The 19244-nt window shown below is 54.2% G+C and overlaps 5 protein-coding genes across 5 annotated transcripts; all 5 read left to right on the top strand.

Annotated features, from left to right (window-relative positions):
* Positions 1-1325: 1325 nt before the first annotated feature.
* JKF63_06357 (uncharacterized protein) lies at positions 1326-1631 on the top strand (the record flags this gene model as incomplete). The annotated part of the gene is made up of 1 exon (XM_067902307.1): positions 1326-1631. The coding sequence occupies one exon, from the start codon at positions 1326-1328 to the stop codon at positions 1629-1631; it is 306 nt and encodes a 101-aa protein (XP_067758804.1).
* A 251-nt stretch (positions 1632-1882) lies between these two features.
* On the top strand, positions 1883-2482 carry JKF63_06356 (uncharacterized protein; the record flags this gene model as incomplete). The annotated part of the gene is made up of 1 exon (XM_067902306.1): positions 1883-2482. The coding sequence occupies one exon, from the start codon at positions 1883-1885 to the stop codon at positions 2480-2482; it is 600 nt and encodes a 199-aa protein (XP_067758803.1).
* A 1275-nt stretch (positions 2483-3757) lies between these two features.
* JKF63_06355 (uncharacterized protein) lies at positions 3758-8701 on the top strand (the record flags this gene model as incomplete). The annotated part of the gene is made up of 1 exon (XM_067902305.1): positions 3758-8701. One exon carries the CDS (start codon positions 3758-3760, stop codon positions 8699-8701), a length of 4944 nt encoding a protein of 1647 aa, XP_067758802.1.
* Positions 8702-11061: 2360 nt separating this feature from the next.
* Positions 11062-12771, top strand: JKF63_06354 (uncharacterized protein; the record flags this gene model as incomplete). Its single annotated transcript, XM_067902304.1, has 1 exon — positions 11062-12771. The coding sequence occupies one exon, from the start codon at positions 11062-11064 to the stop codon at positions 12769-12771; it is 1710 nt and encodes a 569-aa protein (XP_067758801.1).
* A 2518-nt stretch (positions 12772-15289) lies between these two features.
* Positions 15290-17503, top strand: JKF63_06353 (uncharacterized protein; the record flags this gene model as incomplete). Its single annotated transcript, XM_067902303.1, has 1 exon — positions 15290-17503. One exon carries the CDS (start codon positions 15290-15292, stop codon positions 17501-17503), a length of 2214 nt encoding a protein of 737 aa, XP_067758800.1.
* Between the last annotated feature and the right edge of the window lie 1741 nt (positions 17504-19244).

The raw sequence follows: 19244 nt of genomic DNA, 5'->3' as shown, positions 1-19244 counted from the left end.
CACTAGGAGGCGCACCTCCGTGAGACATTATCGGGGTTTACCACTGCATCTGCGGAGAGGATAAGCAGTTCCTTATATTCCCTGACATTGGGGAAACTCTTCTGGTTGGGGCAGGGGCGGGCAGGTGACTACACTCCAGGGAGGTTAGGGTGACGTGATGCCACTTCCGTAGATGGTGAAGCCTTGGGTCGCGCGATATATAAGCGACATATGGCCTTGCACTCGCTAGTTTCGCCCCATATGAAGGGCGAGAGCTGTCAAAGTCTCTAGCCTGCGTTTTCACCCGGCACACCTTCTCCACTGCTGGGGAGCCTGAGCCACCCCAAGAAGGATACACTGCGTGGTGACCGGCGTAATGGGAGCAGCCCTGAAGTGAGCTGTGAAGCGTGCCGGTGAAAATGCGCCCAGAAGTCGTTTTGAGGTGAAGGGGTCGGTCACCGCTGTATGGCGTGTGTATCACTGTGTCAAACGACGCAATGGGTCTCTGCCAGGCAAAGGACAGAGTGGGGCGCCGATCTCATGCGATGGTTGTGGCGGTGCGGATGCCTTGAAAAGAACGAGATTTCTTTGGGCTCCGCTTCGCTGGTGTGGGGTCGCAAGTGTCCCCCCTTCCCCTCTCCCTCTTCACCATCACTCTTTCCCCGACCCCCCCCCCCTCCTTCGCACTTTCTACTGGCTCTCTCCCGCTAACTCAAGAGAGGCAAAAGAAAGATGAAAAGGGCCACAGAAAAGGGAAAAAGTAGATGTCACTCTGTCAGGCTCGCTTCTGACGTACAATGAATCAACGCTGCCGTTCATAGAGATGGCGCTCGACAACGGCATGCTCCTCGGCCGAAGTGTTGCGCCGGCGGTGATGGACCGCTCTAATGAACACCGCAAGAGTTATCGCGTACAGGGCTCCGTTCTCGTGGCAGCGCCGCACTTCGAGGTGCTCAGTGCCATCGGGTATGGTGCATATGGCGTGGTGTGCGCTGCCGTGGACCTTCGACTTGTCCCATCCAGTTTGTACTATAACGAGGCGACGCGCATCATCGAAGAGAGGGGACGCATTGTTACGCGGTCACGCCACGGCCACGATACTCCTTTGTATTTCCGCACCCCCTGCTATGTTAAAAGGTGCAGCGCAGGGTAAACCTGTGCATGTTTCTAATTGGCCTTCCGAGCTGTTTAGGCGCCGTACGCTGGCACGCGGGGGGCGGTGTCTCCATTTGTCGCGATCAAGAGGGTGACAAAGGTTTTCGATGATCTTGTAGATGGGCGCCGCATCTTGAGAGAGGTAAAAGGTGCTGAGGTACTTGAAAGGGCACCCGAACATCGTGCGGCCGATGGAGGGTGGCCGTTCCCCTCTCCCGCGCGGTGGGACATCGTCAGACTCGCTCGAGGACATCTACATGGTGACAGACCTCATGGACACTGACCTCGCTGCTCTGCTGAAGCCTTCACAAGAGATTCACATAGACCAACTCCGCTTAATTGCCTACCAGCTTATCAAGCCGTTGGTATTTGTGCACAGCAGTGGTGTTATTCATCGTGACCTGAAGCCTGGAAGCATTCTGCTCCATGGCAACTGCGACATGAAGCTGTGCGACTTTTGGTCTTTCCCGAGGTGGAATTCCCGTATGGCCACATGAGCGTACTCTCAAGACGGTCACGATGGGTGCCGATTCAAGCGTCGAAGAAGTACAGGACTGACGTCGATTCTGCTGGTCTTCTTCCGTAGTCCACGCCTCGCCACACGCTTCAGACGCAGTCGAACATCCCCCGCTCTACCGCCTGACCGAACACGTTGTCACTCGTTACTACCGAGCACCAGAGCTGCTCATTATTGGGCTACTACAACCTCGCGATTGATGTGTGGTCTGTTGGGTGTATTCTAGCTGAAATGCCGCTGCGCCGCCCTTTGTTCGCCGGTGCTAACTACCGTTCGCAGCTGACGTTGATTCTGGAGACACCGGGGCTGCGTGGTGTTCCACAGGCGCCGGAGAAGGTTGACGGGCTCTTCGAGGGTGGCGAGGAGGGCATGCACATCATAAAAGTCATTCGTTTCTTTAACAACACTGCTCGATGGCGAGAATCACGTGCACTGAACAACCAGGTTCACTCCCAGGTTCTCTTCAGCACTGCGCTCGTCGGCTCCAACGTTGACATACTCATTGACCTTGGCATACTCATAGCGAAGTTGCTTTCCTTCAATCCATGCAAGAGACCTACCGCCGTGGAGGCTCTGCGCGACCCGTTTTTCTCCTCGCTGTATGACACCAGAGATGAAATTGTGCGCTGGGCTACAGCCAACCCGGATGCTCAACGAGAAGCAATAGACGACATTGTCGCCTACCAGAAAATGCATCCGTGTGTCGTCGTTGACGAGAGCCCTGCGTTCACGTGGGAGTTCGATCACCGCATTACTAGTGGGCAGGATTTGCGGAGCCTGTTCAAAGAGGAGCTCGACAAGTCGCGGGACGCCCAGCTGCAAATTCGATAGATGCAGTGCTTGCATGTGCCTTTTGCATCCTAGGGAGTTGCAGAAGAACCTAATTGGAAAGAGACCCACCCTCTGGTTCGTCGGGCGCGGAGGGCGGTGATGGTGGTGGTCATCAGGTAATGACTGAACTCGTCCCCCTCCTCCCCCACCTTACATTTATCCATTTCGAGCAGTTTACGGTCGGTGTGGATCGAAAGGTATACTGCATTTTTTTTTTTTCCCCTTTACGCGGTCTGATCTTGCTCGCGTGATCTGCAGAAAACGGCTTGCGCGCAACATACACACACACACACAGACACGCCTACAAAGAAACTAAGCCGCGATTGCTCACGCTGCGTTTTCTGCTCTGCCGCCTTGGGCAAGCGAGTGATGTTTTTATTTTAGCGGATTAGTTTGTCGGCCTAGGGTGCCCACTTCACCTACCCCTTCTTCTTTAGACGGTCTGTGTTGCGGAAAGGAGGGGGTATTACTATTATTTCTTGGTTTGCGGTGAGGGTCCTGCGAGCTGGCTACGGCGGTGTCTCGTGTACGGTACATCTCTTGGGTGACGCATTCGACAATGCCGTTGTCAAGCGCTGTAATCACCTGATTTTCATCTCAGCTCATCCTCCTAGTCTCCTCTTATCTGACTGTCCCTCTTTGTGCGCATCTCACGTTCACGCATTCACCACCTGCCACACCAACGTTTTAATTCTCGCACCCCGTTTGTCGTTTGTCAGCCACAAGAGATAAAGAACGCAGAAGGGAGCCTGCAGTGAGTGACACCTGCAGAGCGGGGAATAGCAGACCGCGGCCCCGTCTTCTATTTTTGACTCGTTCTGAGCATCGACACTTTTTTCACTTTGCCAGTGGGAGAGAAACTGATACGGGTACAGACACAGGTATTATTCGAGTGCGTCTGCGTGTTCCCTTCGCGCTGAAAAAAAAAAACGGTCCGGAGTCTGGCAAAAACACACCAGCGGCGGACATATCGGGCTACATCTGCCTTTTCCCTCTTTTTGTGTTTGCATTTCTGTGCATCCATTCGCACAGGCCTTTATCAGCACATACATTTCGGGATTACACAAGTGGCTGAACAGCAAAAGCGGAAAAGTTTCTGTCAAAGCATTTGCGCTGCGCTCACACTCAGATTAAGTGATAGATTGCATCAGTAACGAGAGAAATAAAAAGGTCACCTGGAAAGGTACTTCGCCCTTATCGCTGGGGTGGGTCACAGGAAACCGGAGCTGATCTGTTTCTTTCTTGTGCTGGCTTTAAAACCCCAGACTGGGCAGAATGTTGCGCCGACACGCGAGTCTAGTTGGCCAGCCGCCAAACATTGTGACAGCAATGCTCAGCGGCGGCACCCTGTTTTACCCCGTTTGCTACACTGCAACCTTCTCGGTACCTCCAAGGCCTGCAGCTGCTGACGGTACAGCGACCTCTACTGCTGTGCAGCGGGTGAGTGGTTCTCCTGCTTTATCGGGGACGCGGCTGCCGGCGATAACGTGGTACCCAGCTCGACAGAACCCATTTTCACCTACCGTGGTGGCCGATGACCCCAAAATGTTGCTGGCAAAGGCACAGTACTGCATCTTCACGCTTGCCTACGATCCTGTGCAGAGGCTGTATGCGGTCTATTCTGCCACGACAAACGAGGTGGTGGTCATGGAGGAGGTGCTCATCTGGAAGGCTGCCATGTGGATGGATGAGCGCATCGGTGACGAGTACATCGCCGGGCTTCTTTTCGGCAACGATGCCTCAACAGACGTGAAGTCAATCGCGGCGCTGCTTAGCAATAAGGCAATGAAGAGGCTGGTGGTGGCTCCGGACACGTGGGGCATCGCGTTCCTGGCCTTCAGAGCACAGCAAGAGGTTGTCAAGGGAGTGGACATGCCACTCGGTCTTGAGCACGCTGCCTTTTTGCTGACGCAGCGTCAGTTCAACGGCACCAACATGGATCCGCCACTTTACGACGTTGGGGCCGGTGCGTACATGCCCAGCGACACGCTGAAGTCAAACGGGGCAGCACGCAGTGCTGTTCTGGGTTGGGATGTGCTGCTCAACGTGCATCGCCGGTTCGGCACCCCTGGCAGTCGCAAAGCGCTGAATCCAGTGGAACAAATCGTGCGGCGCGCTGTCAAGGCCGTGAATGTCTTTGTTGTGGACATCAATGTACGTGTTGGCAAGGGCACCATCACAGAGGGGTACACGATGATTGTCACTATCTTTGACTCTCAGCGGCGCTCGCAGTCGGTGCACATGATTCGAAGCTTAGCAGAGGAAACCGTGAAGCTCAACGCGCTCACCACGCTCCTTTACGGGGAGGGCAGCTCGTCCATCTCGCTGTTTGTGCCGACAGCCCGCACCAAGCCGTCGCAGCTCGTTGCGTTTGCCCGAACGTGCCGCCCCAAGAGTCCTTTCTTCGTTGCGGAGATATCAAGCCTGGCACCGTACTTTGGCGGTCACAACGTCGCGAAGGGCGTCAGCGAGGAGGACGACCCACGGGGGACGTGGGAGCTCATCCGGCAAAATTGCACCCCAGAGAATCACCTGCGCAAGGACGAGGATAAAATGGAGCGCTACCTCCACCGCGGCTTCACTACGCTTGCCAATAAACTTTTTTCTGAGCGCCTGCACAAAGTCTCACCGGCTATCATGAGTGCTGTGAACAGCATTCCAGCCCAAGAGGAGGCTGTAGCCGCCTTCAAGCGCATGGAGGAGATGGAGGCGGATGCAAAGAAAAATCCGGTTCCTCAGATTACAACTGCCAGCTTCCTTAATAAGGTCAACATCAACGATGCTGAGGTCGTGTTCGGCCTACAGCAGTGGCGCAGAAAAATCTACGAGGATCAAGGCCGCCTGGAGCGGGAGAAGAAGGCGCTGGACGGCCTGCGCCGGTACCTCATCCTGGATTGGGAGACAACGACGATGCGGCGCTACAAGCGCGTTGCGAACCCGTTCACCAAGGAAAACTACATTGTCCTTTCTGGCGCTCGTGACTACAAGGGGAACGTGTTTATGCCGAGGCGTTACTTCGATCGCAGCGTTGCCATGCGCTACGATGACCCGTCTGTGACGAGTCAGAACCACCTCGTCGAGAAGTCCTCCAAGGACTCGCTTTTTTTGCCGCCGCTGGACGAGTACGATGTTCTTGTCGGTCACAACATCAAGTTCGACTTGCTGCACATCTGGCGTGACGTCGAGCTCCGCAAGTTCTTGCGCCGTGGCGGAAAGATTTGGGATACTATGTATGGTGAGTACCTCTTGACTGGACACGAGGTGAAGTTGGGGCACGGGGCGGGCTTGGAGGACGTAGCGAAGAGCTACGGCGGCCGAACGATGAAACTGGATGCTGTGAAGCGGGCGTGGTCTGAGGGGAAGGAGACATACGAGATCCCGTACAGTACCCTCACAGAGTACCTCCACGGCGATCTTGAGAACACCGAGCTCATCTTCTGCAAGCACATGGAGCGAGCCCTTGAGCAGCGGCAGGTTATCATCTGCTCTGCGAGGATGGAGGGGCTTCTGTGCACCACGGAGATGGAATACAACGGGCTCAAGACGAACGTCGACCTCGCGCAGCGGCAAAGCAATGACCTGACCACGAAGGTGCTGGAGCTGCGTCGACAGTTAGAGGAGTCTATCCCACACGAGATTCCGCAGGACTGCCGCAAGTTCTTCAATTGGTCTTCCAATCAACACCTCATCGCTTTCTTCTTTGGCGGTAAGCTAACACTTAGCACGAACGCGCGAGAGAGCAAGGCGCTCACGGGCGAGTTATTCGCGCGTCACAACCTGTTCCTCCCGCCTGAGTACTTCCCGCAGTCCGCGTACCCGAATGGCGTATTTCTGCGGCCGCCTGTGCACGTCCTCGGCATCGGCGACTGTGCCATTATGGCGGGTATGTCCTCTGAAAAAGGTACACGCCTCTTTCGTGGCTACTTGGAGTCATACGTTCGACAGGCGAGTTTCCGCAAGAGCGCGTCTATTTTGGAGAGTTTGAGGCGCGAGTCGACGACAGTGTCTCGATTGAATGCCGACAAACGCGGTGAGACTTCGGCTCTTGCCAACTTGCTGCCGCGACGCCATCTTTTTCTCTTCGCTGCTCTGACACCGAGCGGCAACGAAGGTGTGGCAAAACTCTTTGTCAAAAATCCGATTAGTGGTGAATCGGTGACACTCACAGAGAGCGGCAAGGCGGACCAGCTGGAGCGGTTCATCAACGGGCAGGTGGAGAAGCACACGGAAATGATCATGCCGGCTGACGATGATGCATCGGTGAGAGACGCAGCATTTGCGGATGCGCACGTGACTATTCTCGCGCGCGACGCCGGTTTTTCTTTTATGCATTACATCCGCAGCGATGCAGGGCTGGCACGCTACTTGGAGGCACACTCTGGTTACCTTGACGCGATGGACCCAAAGCTGCGCTATAACATTTCTCTTGCCGACACCGTTGCCATCTTCGCCTACTACAAGCACCACTACGCAAATGAGTTGCACCCGACGCCTGGTAGCTTGAGGAAGGGGGGCAGCGTCAGCAGAGGCGGTGCCGCCGACTCGTTTGGGCCGGTCATCCCAGCAAAGGCGCTGCCGAAAGTAGGGAAGCGCAGCAAGCTGGGGGTCGCCGAGGCCTTCAAGAAGGCGCTCTTCCAGGAGGCACTGATGAAGCCGGAGGAGTGGTGTAACTACTACATCGACATCTTTCTCCATATCGCCAACGCGGCCCTGCAGCACGAGGCGCTCTCTACTGAGTCGTCCAAGGCGCGAAAGCCCAAAAAAAGTCACGCGGCACGCACCGATGACGACCTGCCGGTGCTGCTGCGGCAGCGACGGGCCTTTGTCGGCTACTACAATGCTCTACCTGATGCGGAGCGGAAGCGGCTGGCTCTAATGTGCCTGGTGGGCAAGACTGTCTCCTCCGCATACGACTGCTTCGCCGTCCCCTGCGCTCACGATGATCTTGTGAAAGTGAACATCAAGGGTCGGCTGGCTCAGTACATTCCAAATGAACTGGAGGGGGAGCACGTGATGCGCCGCTTTCGCAGCTCCACCACGCGTCAACTCCAGGTCGGCGAGGACACTCTCAGCTACTTCAAGTCCAACCACAACGACAGGACCGCCAGTGTGATCCTCGAGTTGCGCGCACTCGAGAAACTTATTGGTACATACTACGAGAGAACTGACGGCGGCACCGGCATGGTGTCACTTGTGCACTCAACGGACAGCTGCATTCACCACGAACTGATCCATAACAAGACTAACACTGGACGCCTCGCCAGTGCCAACCCGAACTGCCAGAATATCCCCAAGGAGGATAAGTCGAGTCTGCGCGACATGTTTATCAGTCGCTTTGGTGACAAGGGCATGTGCATCGAGGCGGACTACTCACAGCTGGAGGTTGTGGCGCTTGCCGTGCTCGCATCTGATGAACAGATGCTCGATGACTTGCGGCACAACGTGGACTTCCACTGCAAACGTGTCACCATGATGCGCCCCGATCTCAAGTACACTGATGTCCTGCAGCGCGCCAAGAAGAACAAGGAACCAGAGTTTGTGAAGCTGCGGCAGCAGGCAAAGATTTTTTCCTTCCAGCGGCAGTATGGTGCTGGTGTGCGGATGCTGAGTCAGAGCACTGGGCTCACCCAGGACCAGGTGCGCATGCTTATTGAGAAGGAGAACGAGACGTACCGCGGCGTCGAGGTTTTCAACAAAATGGTCACCTTATCAGCGAATAACTACGACGCATCACTGCAGAATGGCGTACGCAACGTTCGCGGTCACCAGTTTTTCAAGGGCATGTTTCCCGTGCTCACAGGCAGCCGCTACGTTTTCACAGAGTCAGATGTTCCCGAGGGAATGCTGCGCGAGCGGGACGCGGTGCGCAAGTCGACGAACTTCTCCCCGACCCACCTCAAGAACTACCCCGTGCAGGGCTTCGCTGGCGAGATTGTGCAGGTGATGCTTGGGGTTCTGTGGCGGCACTTTCTTGCAAATCACAACTACAATGGCCTCGCTGTGCTCACAAATACTGTGCACGACTGCGTGTGGGTGGACTGTCATGTCTCGGTTTACCGGCAGGTGGCCAAGGATGTTGAATTCATAATGGACGGCGTGCGGACGGTCCTCAATGCGTTGTACCCTGAAATGCAGGTATCGGTGGATTTCCCGTGCGATGTGGTGGCCGGGGAAAACATGGGTGCGCTGAGGCCTATCGTGGAGGAAACGACGCTCTAGACCACCGCTTGGTTTTCATTTGCTTGTCTGCTGCCATCTTTGGCTAGTGCGCCCACCTGGATTCCCTAGCGACATTCGAAAGACATTCGCTGCATTTGACTGGGGTGCAATCTCGACTGTAGAGTCCGGAAGGTCCAGAGAAGAGGAGGACAACTGCGCTGGCGGCGCGGCGCGGTAATGTGGAGACGTGTTACTTGACGTTGTCCACGCACAGGACACACTCGTGAGTACGAGCGCGCGTTCATGTGCGCAGCTACAAATTTTCACTCGATGGAGAATGGCGCCAAATCACAGCTCATGTGCGTGTGTGTTCAAATATGATATAGAAAATGTCGGCCGCATGTCCTCACGTATAACGAGGGGGTCAAACCGCATGTCGCAGAGGGTATGAGCCGGTGCACACGCACCTCATCTGCGTTCGTGTGCGCATGTAGGCGTCAGAGTGCGTGTGTGTGTGTGTGTGTGTGCAGTCGCGAGCACATATATACGTACTTACACATCCACAAAAGAATTTCATTCCATAGACAGAAACGGGTCGGCCGACAGCGAGAGTATTGCTCAGATTCCGCCGCCACTTTCCTCTTATGTTATCTTTGGGGGTTCGCCGTTTTTAGCATCCTCCTTTTTTTTTGTGTATATGTGTGTTATAAGGCAGATGGGATGGCTGAGCGCGGTTCACCTCCTCACTTTTGATGCGATGAATCTGCGCTTCAAACACACACACACATACACACACATGCACACACACAAAACAGCCACAAAAACATGTATATCTTTTCTGTCAAGCGGTGGGAAGGATGAGCCGCATTGCAGAAGCTTTAGTCGCGTCCCCATTTGACCAGATGCTCACGGTTTCTGTCTCATGAGAAACAGCGCTCATAGAGACGCCTGTGGGCGTGGCTAGCGAGAGAGGTTCGGGGCCTCACCATGAAGGAGGGAAGCCTATGAGGGGGGGGGTTTGTGACATCAGCGACTTCAATATGTGGCATTCAAGAGCACACATCAACGGTTGTTTATACGTTTTTTTTGTTTCTATACAAGGCAAACACGCGTAGACATGCTTACTGAAGAAAGACAACCCCCCTCACATCCTTTGGATATGGTGTCTGGTCACTTCACGCACCTCTCGGCGTATTTCCCTTTTCCATCCTCTCTCTTTTTTTTTGATCTTTGCTCTCCTCCTATCTCTGCCCTTTCCCGCTCGACAACACATACTTCTGACGCGCCGGATCTTTATGGCCATCACACCATCGATAACGGCACGTGTGTGTGTATGTGCGCATCTCTCCCAAATGATTACGCGCATAGGATCATGTAGTTATCCGATACATCACATCAGGTTGCCACCAACGCCGATTTTTATTGATTTAGTTACAGTTTCTTCTGTGCGTTACATCTTGTTCTCATTAGCCTCATCGTGTAGCTCCATTCGGCATCACTCTCTTCCTTCTCTTCCCTCTCCACCTCTGTCTGTGTATTTTCTTGTGTGTGTGTGTGTGTATCAGCCTCTTTCCTCAGGCTCACGTCGGCGTTGCCTCGACTATCTTTTCTCATTTTACGTGGGCGTCCTATTGTCTCTGTTACTCTGTGTGTACGCGTGTGTACGCGTGTGTGCGCGGGCGATTGAGTTCGTGTCTTGAACTTGTAGGTGGGTTTTCTTCTTCCCTAACCCCCCCCTCTCTCTCCCCGCTGCACAGGCACATTCACTTGTACGTGAATTCACAGAAGGCACCTAGGTCTCCCGTACGCGGCATCGCGCGTCACAGAGGTTACAAGGTGGGGTGTGTGTAGTGTTGTGTCGTTCCCTTTACCCTCGTCTGGCTCGTTTTTTTTTGTCTACTGCGGAGTTTTCATCTTTCACCTCTCTGGACGCACATTCATCCTTCACAGTACAAACACGATAGGCCGTACTTGGGCAGATATTTTCTTTTGTCCCCTCTTTTTCATTTCTCGCAACATTTCCTTTTTTTGTCTATGGGTGATTCTCTGTCTTGCTCTAGTGCCCAGTTTTAACTTTTTTCCCCCTCCCTCCTCCCCTGTTCACTCCTCAGCTCTGTGTCACCGTCGATTCATCACTTTGTTCTTTCCGATTTCTGGTTCGAGTTTCCTCCTCGCCCCCTTTTTCGATTTCTTTCCGCTGGCGGTGGTGTCTTGTCAGAGTCGACGGTTTGTGTTGACAAAAACAGCGCAGTTGTATTGTTGTCCACTTTCTCCTTCCCCCCCCCTATTCCCTTCAACTCCTCCATCCGCTTATCGTGTCTGACCAAAAGAACACGGAAAAAAAAAACGGTGTGTACTTATCCACACACACACGCACACACATACACGTGCGCATTTGAAGGCTTACACGCTCGCGAAACATGTTGCACTTCTTCATTGCTGTACTTTGTGCCATTGGCACGCTTTTACTGCTAAATCGCACACTCTCACGGGTGCGGATAAACCCGGCACGCACGCCGTACGAATACGACGTCATCATTGTCGGCGGCAGCGTCGCTGGCCCGGTGATGGCGAAGATTCTTTCCGACCAGGGCCGAAGGGTACTTCTCGTTGAGCGGACGCTGTTCACTAAGCCGGACCGTATCGTCGGGGAGCTTCTGCAGCCCGGTGGTGTACACGCGCTGAGGGAGATTGGCATGCAGGAGTGCGCCGAGTCCATCGGCATGCCCTGCTACGGCTACATGATGGTGGATGTGAATGGTCGAATGTTGGATTTGCCCTATCGCAAGGGTGCCCGCGGCACCTCTTTTCACTTCGGCGATTTTGTACAAAATCTGCGCTCGTATGTCTTCCATAACTGCAAGGAGAACGTGACAATGGTCGAGGGTACTGTTAACAAAATATTAACGGAAGGTTTTTCTTTTAGCGAGCGCGCCTACGGCGTTGAGTACACCATAGCAGAAAAATACGAGGTGCCTGCCAACCCATTTCGCGAGGACCCACCCAAGACAAGCCCCGCGGCCCCGACGGTGCGCAAGATCGCTACGGCACCGCTAATTGTCATGTGCGATGGCGGCATGTCCAAGTGGAAGAGTCGTTACCAGCACTACACCCCTGCCTCAGACTACCACTCTAACTTCATTGGCTTTGTGATGAAGTCAGTGCGTTTGCCCAAGGAGCAGCGCGGCACAGTAATCGCTGGCAAGACCGGTCCGATCCTGAGTTATCGCTTGGACGACAACGAGCTGCGTGTGCTGGTGGACTACAACAAACCCACGTTACCCAGCCTCGAGAAGCAGAGCGAGTGGCTCATTGAGGAGGTGGTCTCATGTGTGCCGGAACACATGCGCGAGGAGTTCATTCGCGCGTCAAAGGACACCAAGAATATCCGCAGCATGCCGATTGCGTGTTATCCACCGGCGTTTCCGTGCATCAAGGGCTACGTTGGCATCGGTGACCATGCCAATCAGCGCCATCCGCTCACAGGCGGTGGCATGACGTGTTGTATCCGCGACGCGATTCGTCTGGCGAATAACTTGAAGGGTATCCATCAACTGCAATCCGCCAACCAAACTGAGATGGCTGCCATTGAAGAGAAGATCCAGTCCGCTATTTTGAGCTACACCCGCTTCCGCTACACCTACAGCTGCTGCATCAACATGCTGTCGTGGGCTCTCTACGCTGTCTTGAGCTGCCCGATTCTTCGTGACGCATGCTTAGACTACTTATCGCGCGGTGGGGACTGCTCGACTGTACCGTTAGATCTGTTGGGTGGCCTGGACCCCAGTGTTCGCACCCTAATGTTCCACTACTACTCGGTGATGTTTTGCGGTGCCATCAACATCATTATGGGGACTGGTGACCACGGAGTTGCTGGTCGACAGATATCGGGATCCGAGAAGTTTGTCAAAACACTGTCCTTCTTCGTGGACTGGCAGCGCATCAAGCACGTGGCATACCTGCTGGGCAAGTCGGCAGCTATCACGATACCGCTGGGGGTGAGCGAGTTCTTCTCGATATGGCGATTTGTCGATCCCACAAGTCCATTGGCGAACATATCCAAGCTTATCAAAACAATGGTCTACACCAGCCAGTTCAATGGCAAGCACCGCAAGCCTGTCGGCTTCTGAGCTGCGTTTTTTTCGCTTGCTTGTTTGGCAGCAAGGTAGAGGGTAAGGGCTTTCTCTGCCCTCGCGCAAGTCTTTGTTTGTGCGATTGATGTGCATCTGCGAAGTCGGGAGTGTGTGGAAGGTGTATGCATGGTCGAAGGGGGCGTCGGAAGAATAAGCGAGTAGGTGATAGGACACGACTGAGACGAGTGAGGACCCTCCCTCCCCCCTCTCGCTTCCACGTCGCTTCCACTCGCTCTTGCTATTCCGAAAATTGTACGACGTCTCGTAGGTCGTTGGTCCCCATCTCCTCCCTCGGTGTTTTATTATCATCTGCCTCTGGCTTTGCTTTCTTTTTCCTTACACCACCCCTCCCCCCCCCCCAACGGATATTTCTCCGGTCCACGTCGTTGATTGACCGCGTGCCAGCTCATCGCCCTCTGCTAAGGCGGGCTTCCGTACGCAAGTTTGCCTGTGTTCGCGTGTGTGTATCGTTTGCTGCTTCAAGAGTGCAGAAAAAATGAACTCTTTGCAGCCTAATTTCCTCTTCTTCCCTTTCCTTGACGACTTTTTCCGCTCGGTCTACGAGTGGAGGAAGGCTGATGGCTTTTTCGTCTTGGCTTCATGGCTCGGGGAAACGATACACGAACACACACACACACCCACCCAGCTATACACATGTGGTCGTCTGCAGATGCAACGCTCAGAGGTGGGGTCATGGAGAAAAGCGCCAAGCGGATAAGAAGTGTGAGTTTGCAGCAGCCAAAAAAAAAAAGAGGGGCTCACAGGCGACGGGAAAGAGAAGAACCACGTTGGAGGAGGAAGGGGCGAGAGGATGCAGTGTGGAGGTTTCGTTGCGGATCTCATTGCGTGCGTACTCGATGGGCCAGGCACGGCGTGGTGATACTGAAAAAGGTGCAACATGTGATGACGGGAGGTGGGCACAAAAATTTTCTTTTTCATTGCATGTCTGAGTGAAAAAGGCCTGTGCTCTCGATTCATTTCTTTTCCCTTTGAAGTTTCCGTGATCTGCTAGGGCGCATGTGTTGTTAGAATCATTCGACTTTGACATATATACACACATACAAGCATATCGGCATAGTACACCTCTTCCCCTCCTTCATGCACACGTGCACGCATCAAAAATATACCCCCCCCTTCATTTCATTTTTTTTTTCACTCCTCCGTTTTGATGTTCATAAAGCAGAAGGAGATACCTACTACAAAAAGAAGTTGATCATTGGAGGAGGCACATACTCAGACAGTGCCGGTGTACAGGCGGATTGGTGTTCAAACAAAGGGAGTTTTTCGTGCAGACAAAACACTGCATCTATTACGAACATGGGATGGGGTCGGGGGGTCTCGCTGACGCCCCGGCCTCGTTCACTTTTACCTCCTGTTACACTCCTGAGCCTTCCACATGTTTTCGTGCGATTTTATCGGAGAACAGTAAGGGAGGGAGGGCGAAGAAGGGAGACGTTGTCTGGTGTGCGAACATTTGCCAAGAACAGGTTCACTGCACTGAAGCCCCTTCTCTCTCTCCCCCCCCCCCCTCCTGGCGAGGGCACCACCAGCCATCATTTGGATAATCGAGCGAGGGGATCACCTGCAAACACTTCCTATACGACTCTTGATTCCAACCGAGAAGTATCCGCGTTTGACGGTGCTGCTGTATGCATTTCGGTTGTGTTCATGTGATTGTCTGTCGTCGTGAGTTAGCATTTGATCCCGCGATGCCGTTGCGGACTCGCACGTTTTCAATGCTTCGGCTTTCACTTGCTTTCCCCACCTTCACCTCCATCCTCCCTAATATCTTTTCCTCCTTTTTGTTTTCTCTGTGGCTGTCTTTCGACCTCTGTATGCATGCTGATGCCTGTGGCTGCATGTAGAATAGATTGCTGCTGCTTTGCCCCCTAGCAGCTCGCGCTCTGCCACACACACACACACACACACACATACAGAGTATTTCTCTTTAGAGCAAGCAAACGGTGTCATTGTAATCATCACCATCAGCCCCATACTGGGCACATACACATCTCCTCCCCTGTGAGCTGAGCCATTGCGCGTGGGTGAGGCTTTCGGGACTTCATACACGCTTTCTGTACGTTGCCACGCGTTGTCGAAGCGCTCACGCGTTCACTTGAATGCGCAAAGAAAAAAAATCCTGATTTCGTTCTTCAAATTGTATACACTCAACCCTCTCGCACCCCACCCACTCACCCACCCAACGGAGAGATCATTCTCTCAGCGTTGCAGTCACGCTCCCTAGCGCGTACTTGCACTCTGATGGGAGCATTGCTTTCTTTTCTTGTGTATTGAAACCACCTCTTATAAAGTGTATTGTGCTCACTTCGGAGCACCCCTTTGTAGGCTGCATCGCAGTGGTACCGCATAGCGCCGTGTCTACGTTGTTCGCTGGGAGACTGTCTTCATCGTTTTTTTTTTTGTCATCGTCTCCCTCTAGCGTACTTCATTCCTTTCTTTTTTTCCTCTCGTTTGAAACTGAACAATACCGGCTCGAGCCGCTCTGTCGTCCAAGATGGAACCACAGCTGAGGCAGCTGCTCGTCCAGGGTGGCCTGGAGCACACAGTGCAGGGCTTCGTTGATGGTGGCGTTACTTCTGTTCAGCAACTGAAGCAGCTCACCATGCAGGATTATCACTCCGTCGGCGTCATCGTCATGACAGACCGTCGGAAGCTCTTCGAACTCATTCAGTTCTTGAAGCGTGATCAGGCAAACGGCGGCGGCGGCGGTGTGTCACCGCCTGTGGTAGCTGTGTCATCGACAAGCTTGAAGTCACCGCCCCCGGTCACGGAGCGGGCGGCGCGTCCCCAGATGGCTGCTAACGCTGCCGCTCACGTCCCAGCGATTCCCGCCCGCATCCCTACGCCGTTGCGTCGCGCAACGCCGACGGAGGCATTGCATCGGCGTGAGCAAGAAAAGGCGGCGGATCATCCGCGCTCGATGTCATCGCTGCGCCGTGATCCCAACGCAGATGACAGCGACAGTGCCTTCCGACCTGCTGTTGCCCCAGCAAAGCCGGTCTCGCGCCCGGTTTCGCGTCCGGTGAGCCGCGCCGGCGTTTCCTCTCCCTCACCGTTCAGCCGGCGTGCAACAGGGGAGGGCGGCAATGCGCAGCGGCGGCGTGCGAGTCGTATCACCGTGGTGATTCGCAAGCGGCCCCTCAACGCTAGCGAGCAGGCCGACGGCCTATACGACATCCTCGCCACCGACCCCGACAACAACCACATCATTACGTTGCTCGAGCCTCGCCAAAAGGTAGACCTCACTCGGTACATTGAAAAGCATCGCTTCACCTACGACAAAGTCATGGACGACCGCAAGAGCAACCGCGACGTGTACGAGGAGGCCTGCAAGCCGTTGATTGAGACGGTGTTTGAGGGCGGGTGCGCGACATGCTTTGCCTACGGTCAAACGGGAAGCGGCAAGACGTACACCATGCTAGGCAAGGATAATCAAGAAGGCGTGTACCTGATGGCGGCGAAGGATCTCTGGTCCCGACTGAGCGCCGGCATGGGCATCACCGTCTCTTTCTTTGAGATCTACGGGGGCAAGCTGTACGACTTACTGAATGAGCGCGAGAGATTGGCGTGTAGGGAGGATAGCCGTGGTGTCGTTAACGTCTGCGGCCTGACGGAGCACCGCGTGGACAGCACCGACCACCTCATGAAGATCATCGACTATGGCAACACCATCCGCGCGGCGGGCTCGACCGGCATGAACGCCGACTCCTCACGCTCACACGCCATTCTCCACATCACCATCGTCAGCGAAAAAAATCGATTTTTTGGCCGTTTCACTTTTATTGATCTCGCGGGCTCCGAGCGAGGCGCTGACACGGTGGATAGCGACCGCACCACGCGACTGGAGGGGGCCGAAATCAACAAGTCGCTCTTTGCCCTCAAGGAGTGCATCCGCGCACTAGACCAAAACCACCGCCACATCCCGTTTCGCGGATCAAAGCTGACGGCGGTGCTTCGTGACTGCTTTGTAGGCAACAGCCGCACCGTGATGATCGGCAACATTAGCCCCGCCAGTGGGAGCTGCGAGCACACGCTCAACACGCTACGCTACGCTGACCGAGTCAAGGAGCTCAAGAAGGATAAATCGATCCACAACGCGGCGGAGGAAATTATGATGGGGCAAATGCCCACAGAGCACATCGAAACCGTCGGCATCTCCAACTCCTTTGCTCAGCGCCGCGCGAAGGAGCGTGCGGTGACGAGCTCGCGCTCCTCGAGCCAGGCCCGCACTCGAGAGCCGGGAACGCCGAACCAGAAAGCCGGCGACGTTTTTCAGCGACATGGTGAGGACAGCTTCGACAATGGGGTGCGGTCCAACCGCAGCTTTGGCTCGCGAGTCATCACCGGCAGCTCACCGCACAAGAAACCCTTCTACCGCGCTACCCCTAACCACAGTCGTATTCCGAGTGGCGCTTCTTCGACGATGGCGACGCCAATGGGTGACGACTCACGATACGATAGCACCGACAGCCTCGACGCCGAGGAGGATAACCTCATCCGCGCGCATCGCAATCATATCGACTCCATGATGGTGCTTCTGAAGGACGAGATGAAGCAGCTCAACGCAGCCGAGAATCCAGAGAACTCAATGAGTGAGTACTGCAGGCGTGTTGACGCTATTCTTTCCTCACAAGTGCGTCGCATCGAGGAGTTGCGCCGGCAGCTTGGTCAGTACACCCGCCGCGCTGGTGCTGCTGGTCGCCTTTAACGTGGTCATCGATGCGCTCATGCACAGGATCGATGGAATGGCTTCTCCTGCCCTTCGGCTACATGTCATTCACGGGGTTTTGTCGTGTTGCTTCGGACTTGGCCTCTGATGTTCTTTGTGAGTTGTTTCTTCTGGGTTCCCAACCATGTTTTGCTCTTCTTCTTGGAGTTTACTCAAGTGGTTCTGCGCACCGGCTCACGGAAGACCACAGAGGCAATAATGAAGTGCAAACGGGCACCTGTGATGTGGGGGAAGGACTCCTCTAAGCTGCAGTCGACCCCTTCCCCCCCCCTCCCCCACAGAAGCACGCTATTCAGATGACGGTGGTGGGAGCTCTTGTTTGTTGATGAATGTGGTGCGCCAGCTTCTTTGTCCCAACACCTTTTCTGTGTCTCGTAGTTTAACCTCGAGGAGTTTCTTCCCCTCTTTTTCTCGTTTCATTTGCTTTTGACACTCGCACAGCTCACTTGATGGCGGGGAGAGTGTGTGTATGTAGATGCAGCGAACAGGGGACTTTGGAATGCCGTCATCTCATCAGCCACTCTCACCCGTACTCAAGTCTTCGGCGTTTTCTCAACGTATCCCCACCCTCAAAAAAAGAAAAGCTGAACTGATTCTCGCCTAGTCTACGCATCTCTAATCGTCTGTGTGTGTGTGGGGTGGTGTAGTGTGGGGTGGTGTAGTGTGGCTCTCGTCGATGTATGGTTGCACGACTTTTATATATATTTTCGGGGAGGGTTGCTCCCCCCCCTCTCCCCCGCTCCTTTCTTTCCCCTGTTCACATATAGTGTGCTGCCTCTTCTTTTCCGGCCTGCGTGTTTGGGTGTTCCCCCCCTTTTCTACGTTCTCGTGCTTCTTCTTGTGTCCGTCCCTATTGTATATGTTGCTGGATTCACTTGTTTCGAGTATTCACGCGTATCTTTCCGTTTTTCTGAGTGTCGCTGCCTCTTTTCGCCTTTCCCTCCATGCCCACTAAAGGTTTCTCGTTTCCCTTGTGTGTGTGTGTGCCTGTGTTTATGTGTGTCTGTGTTTATGTGTGTGTGTGTGTGTGTGTGTGTGTGTGTGTGTGTGTGTGTGTCTGGCACTGTTGGGGTGGCTCGCCATGCTGTTCATTTTTTGTTCTCTCTTCCCATTGTTGAATTTCCACCATTCACGTTGTTTGTGCTCTTTTTTTTTTACTGCCTTGATGCTGATTCATTCATCTCCAAGCAAAATCGAGGGCTTAAAAAAGGGGAGAGTAAAAAAAAAAAGAAACGACGACGACGCAAGGACCACGTGCAAGGAAATCGAATAGAGTTATCGTGGCTGCGCCGATATCCCGCGCAGGGGATTGTGGCTGCTGGATTTTCGTGTGTGTAAGATTGGAGTCTTCACTGCGCACGCAGTTCAGGCCTCGTGTCCCTGGTCTGGAGTGAGGATATCTCTTTGACGTCGAGCAGCACTCCCGATTCTGCCGAATGCAGGCGTGTGGTGGCGGCGTAATGCTCGATACCTCCGCACCACCTTCCACAGACACACGCGCGCACCCGCGAGAAAATGCCTTTACCTCAGACCTCTGCATCGCGAAGTAGGATGAGTCACATGGTGAGAAGACGTGTGTCTGTATAAGGTAGAGGATGCCACTCATGTTTAGATATGTTTCAATTGAGATCTCAAGCACATGATGTGTCGCAGTGCCGTAGCTTGTTTTGCTCTTCCCTTATTATTCTCTTGGGTCTTGGTGCTCTGCCCCCCTCTCTCC

The sequence above is a fragment of the Porcisia hertigi genome, chromosome 13, assembly GCF_017918235.1.
Source record: "Porcisia hertigi strain C119 chromosome 13, whole genome shotgun sequence".
In the NCBI taxonomy this organism is placed as follows: Eukaryota; Euglenozoa; class Kinetoplastea; order Trypanosomatida; family Trypanosomatidae; genus Porcisia; species Porcisia hertigi.
This window is presented reverse-complemented; position numbering and strand designations above follow the sequence as displayed.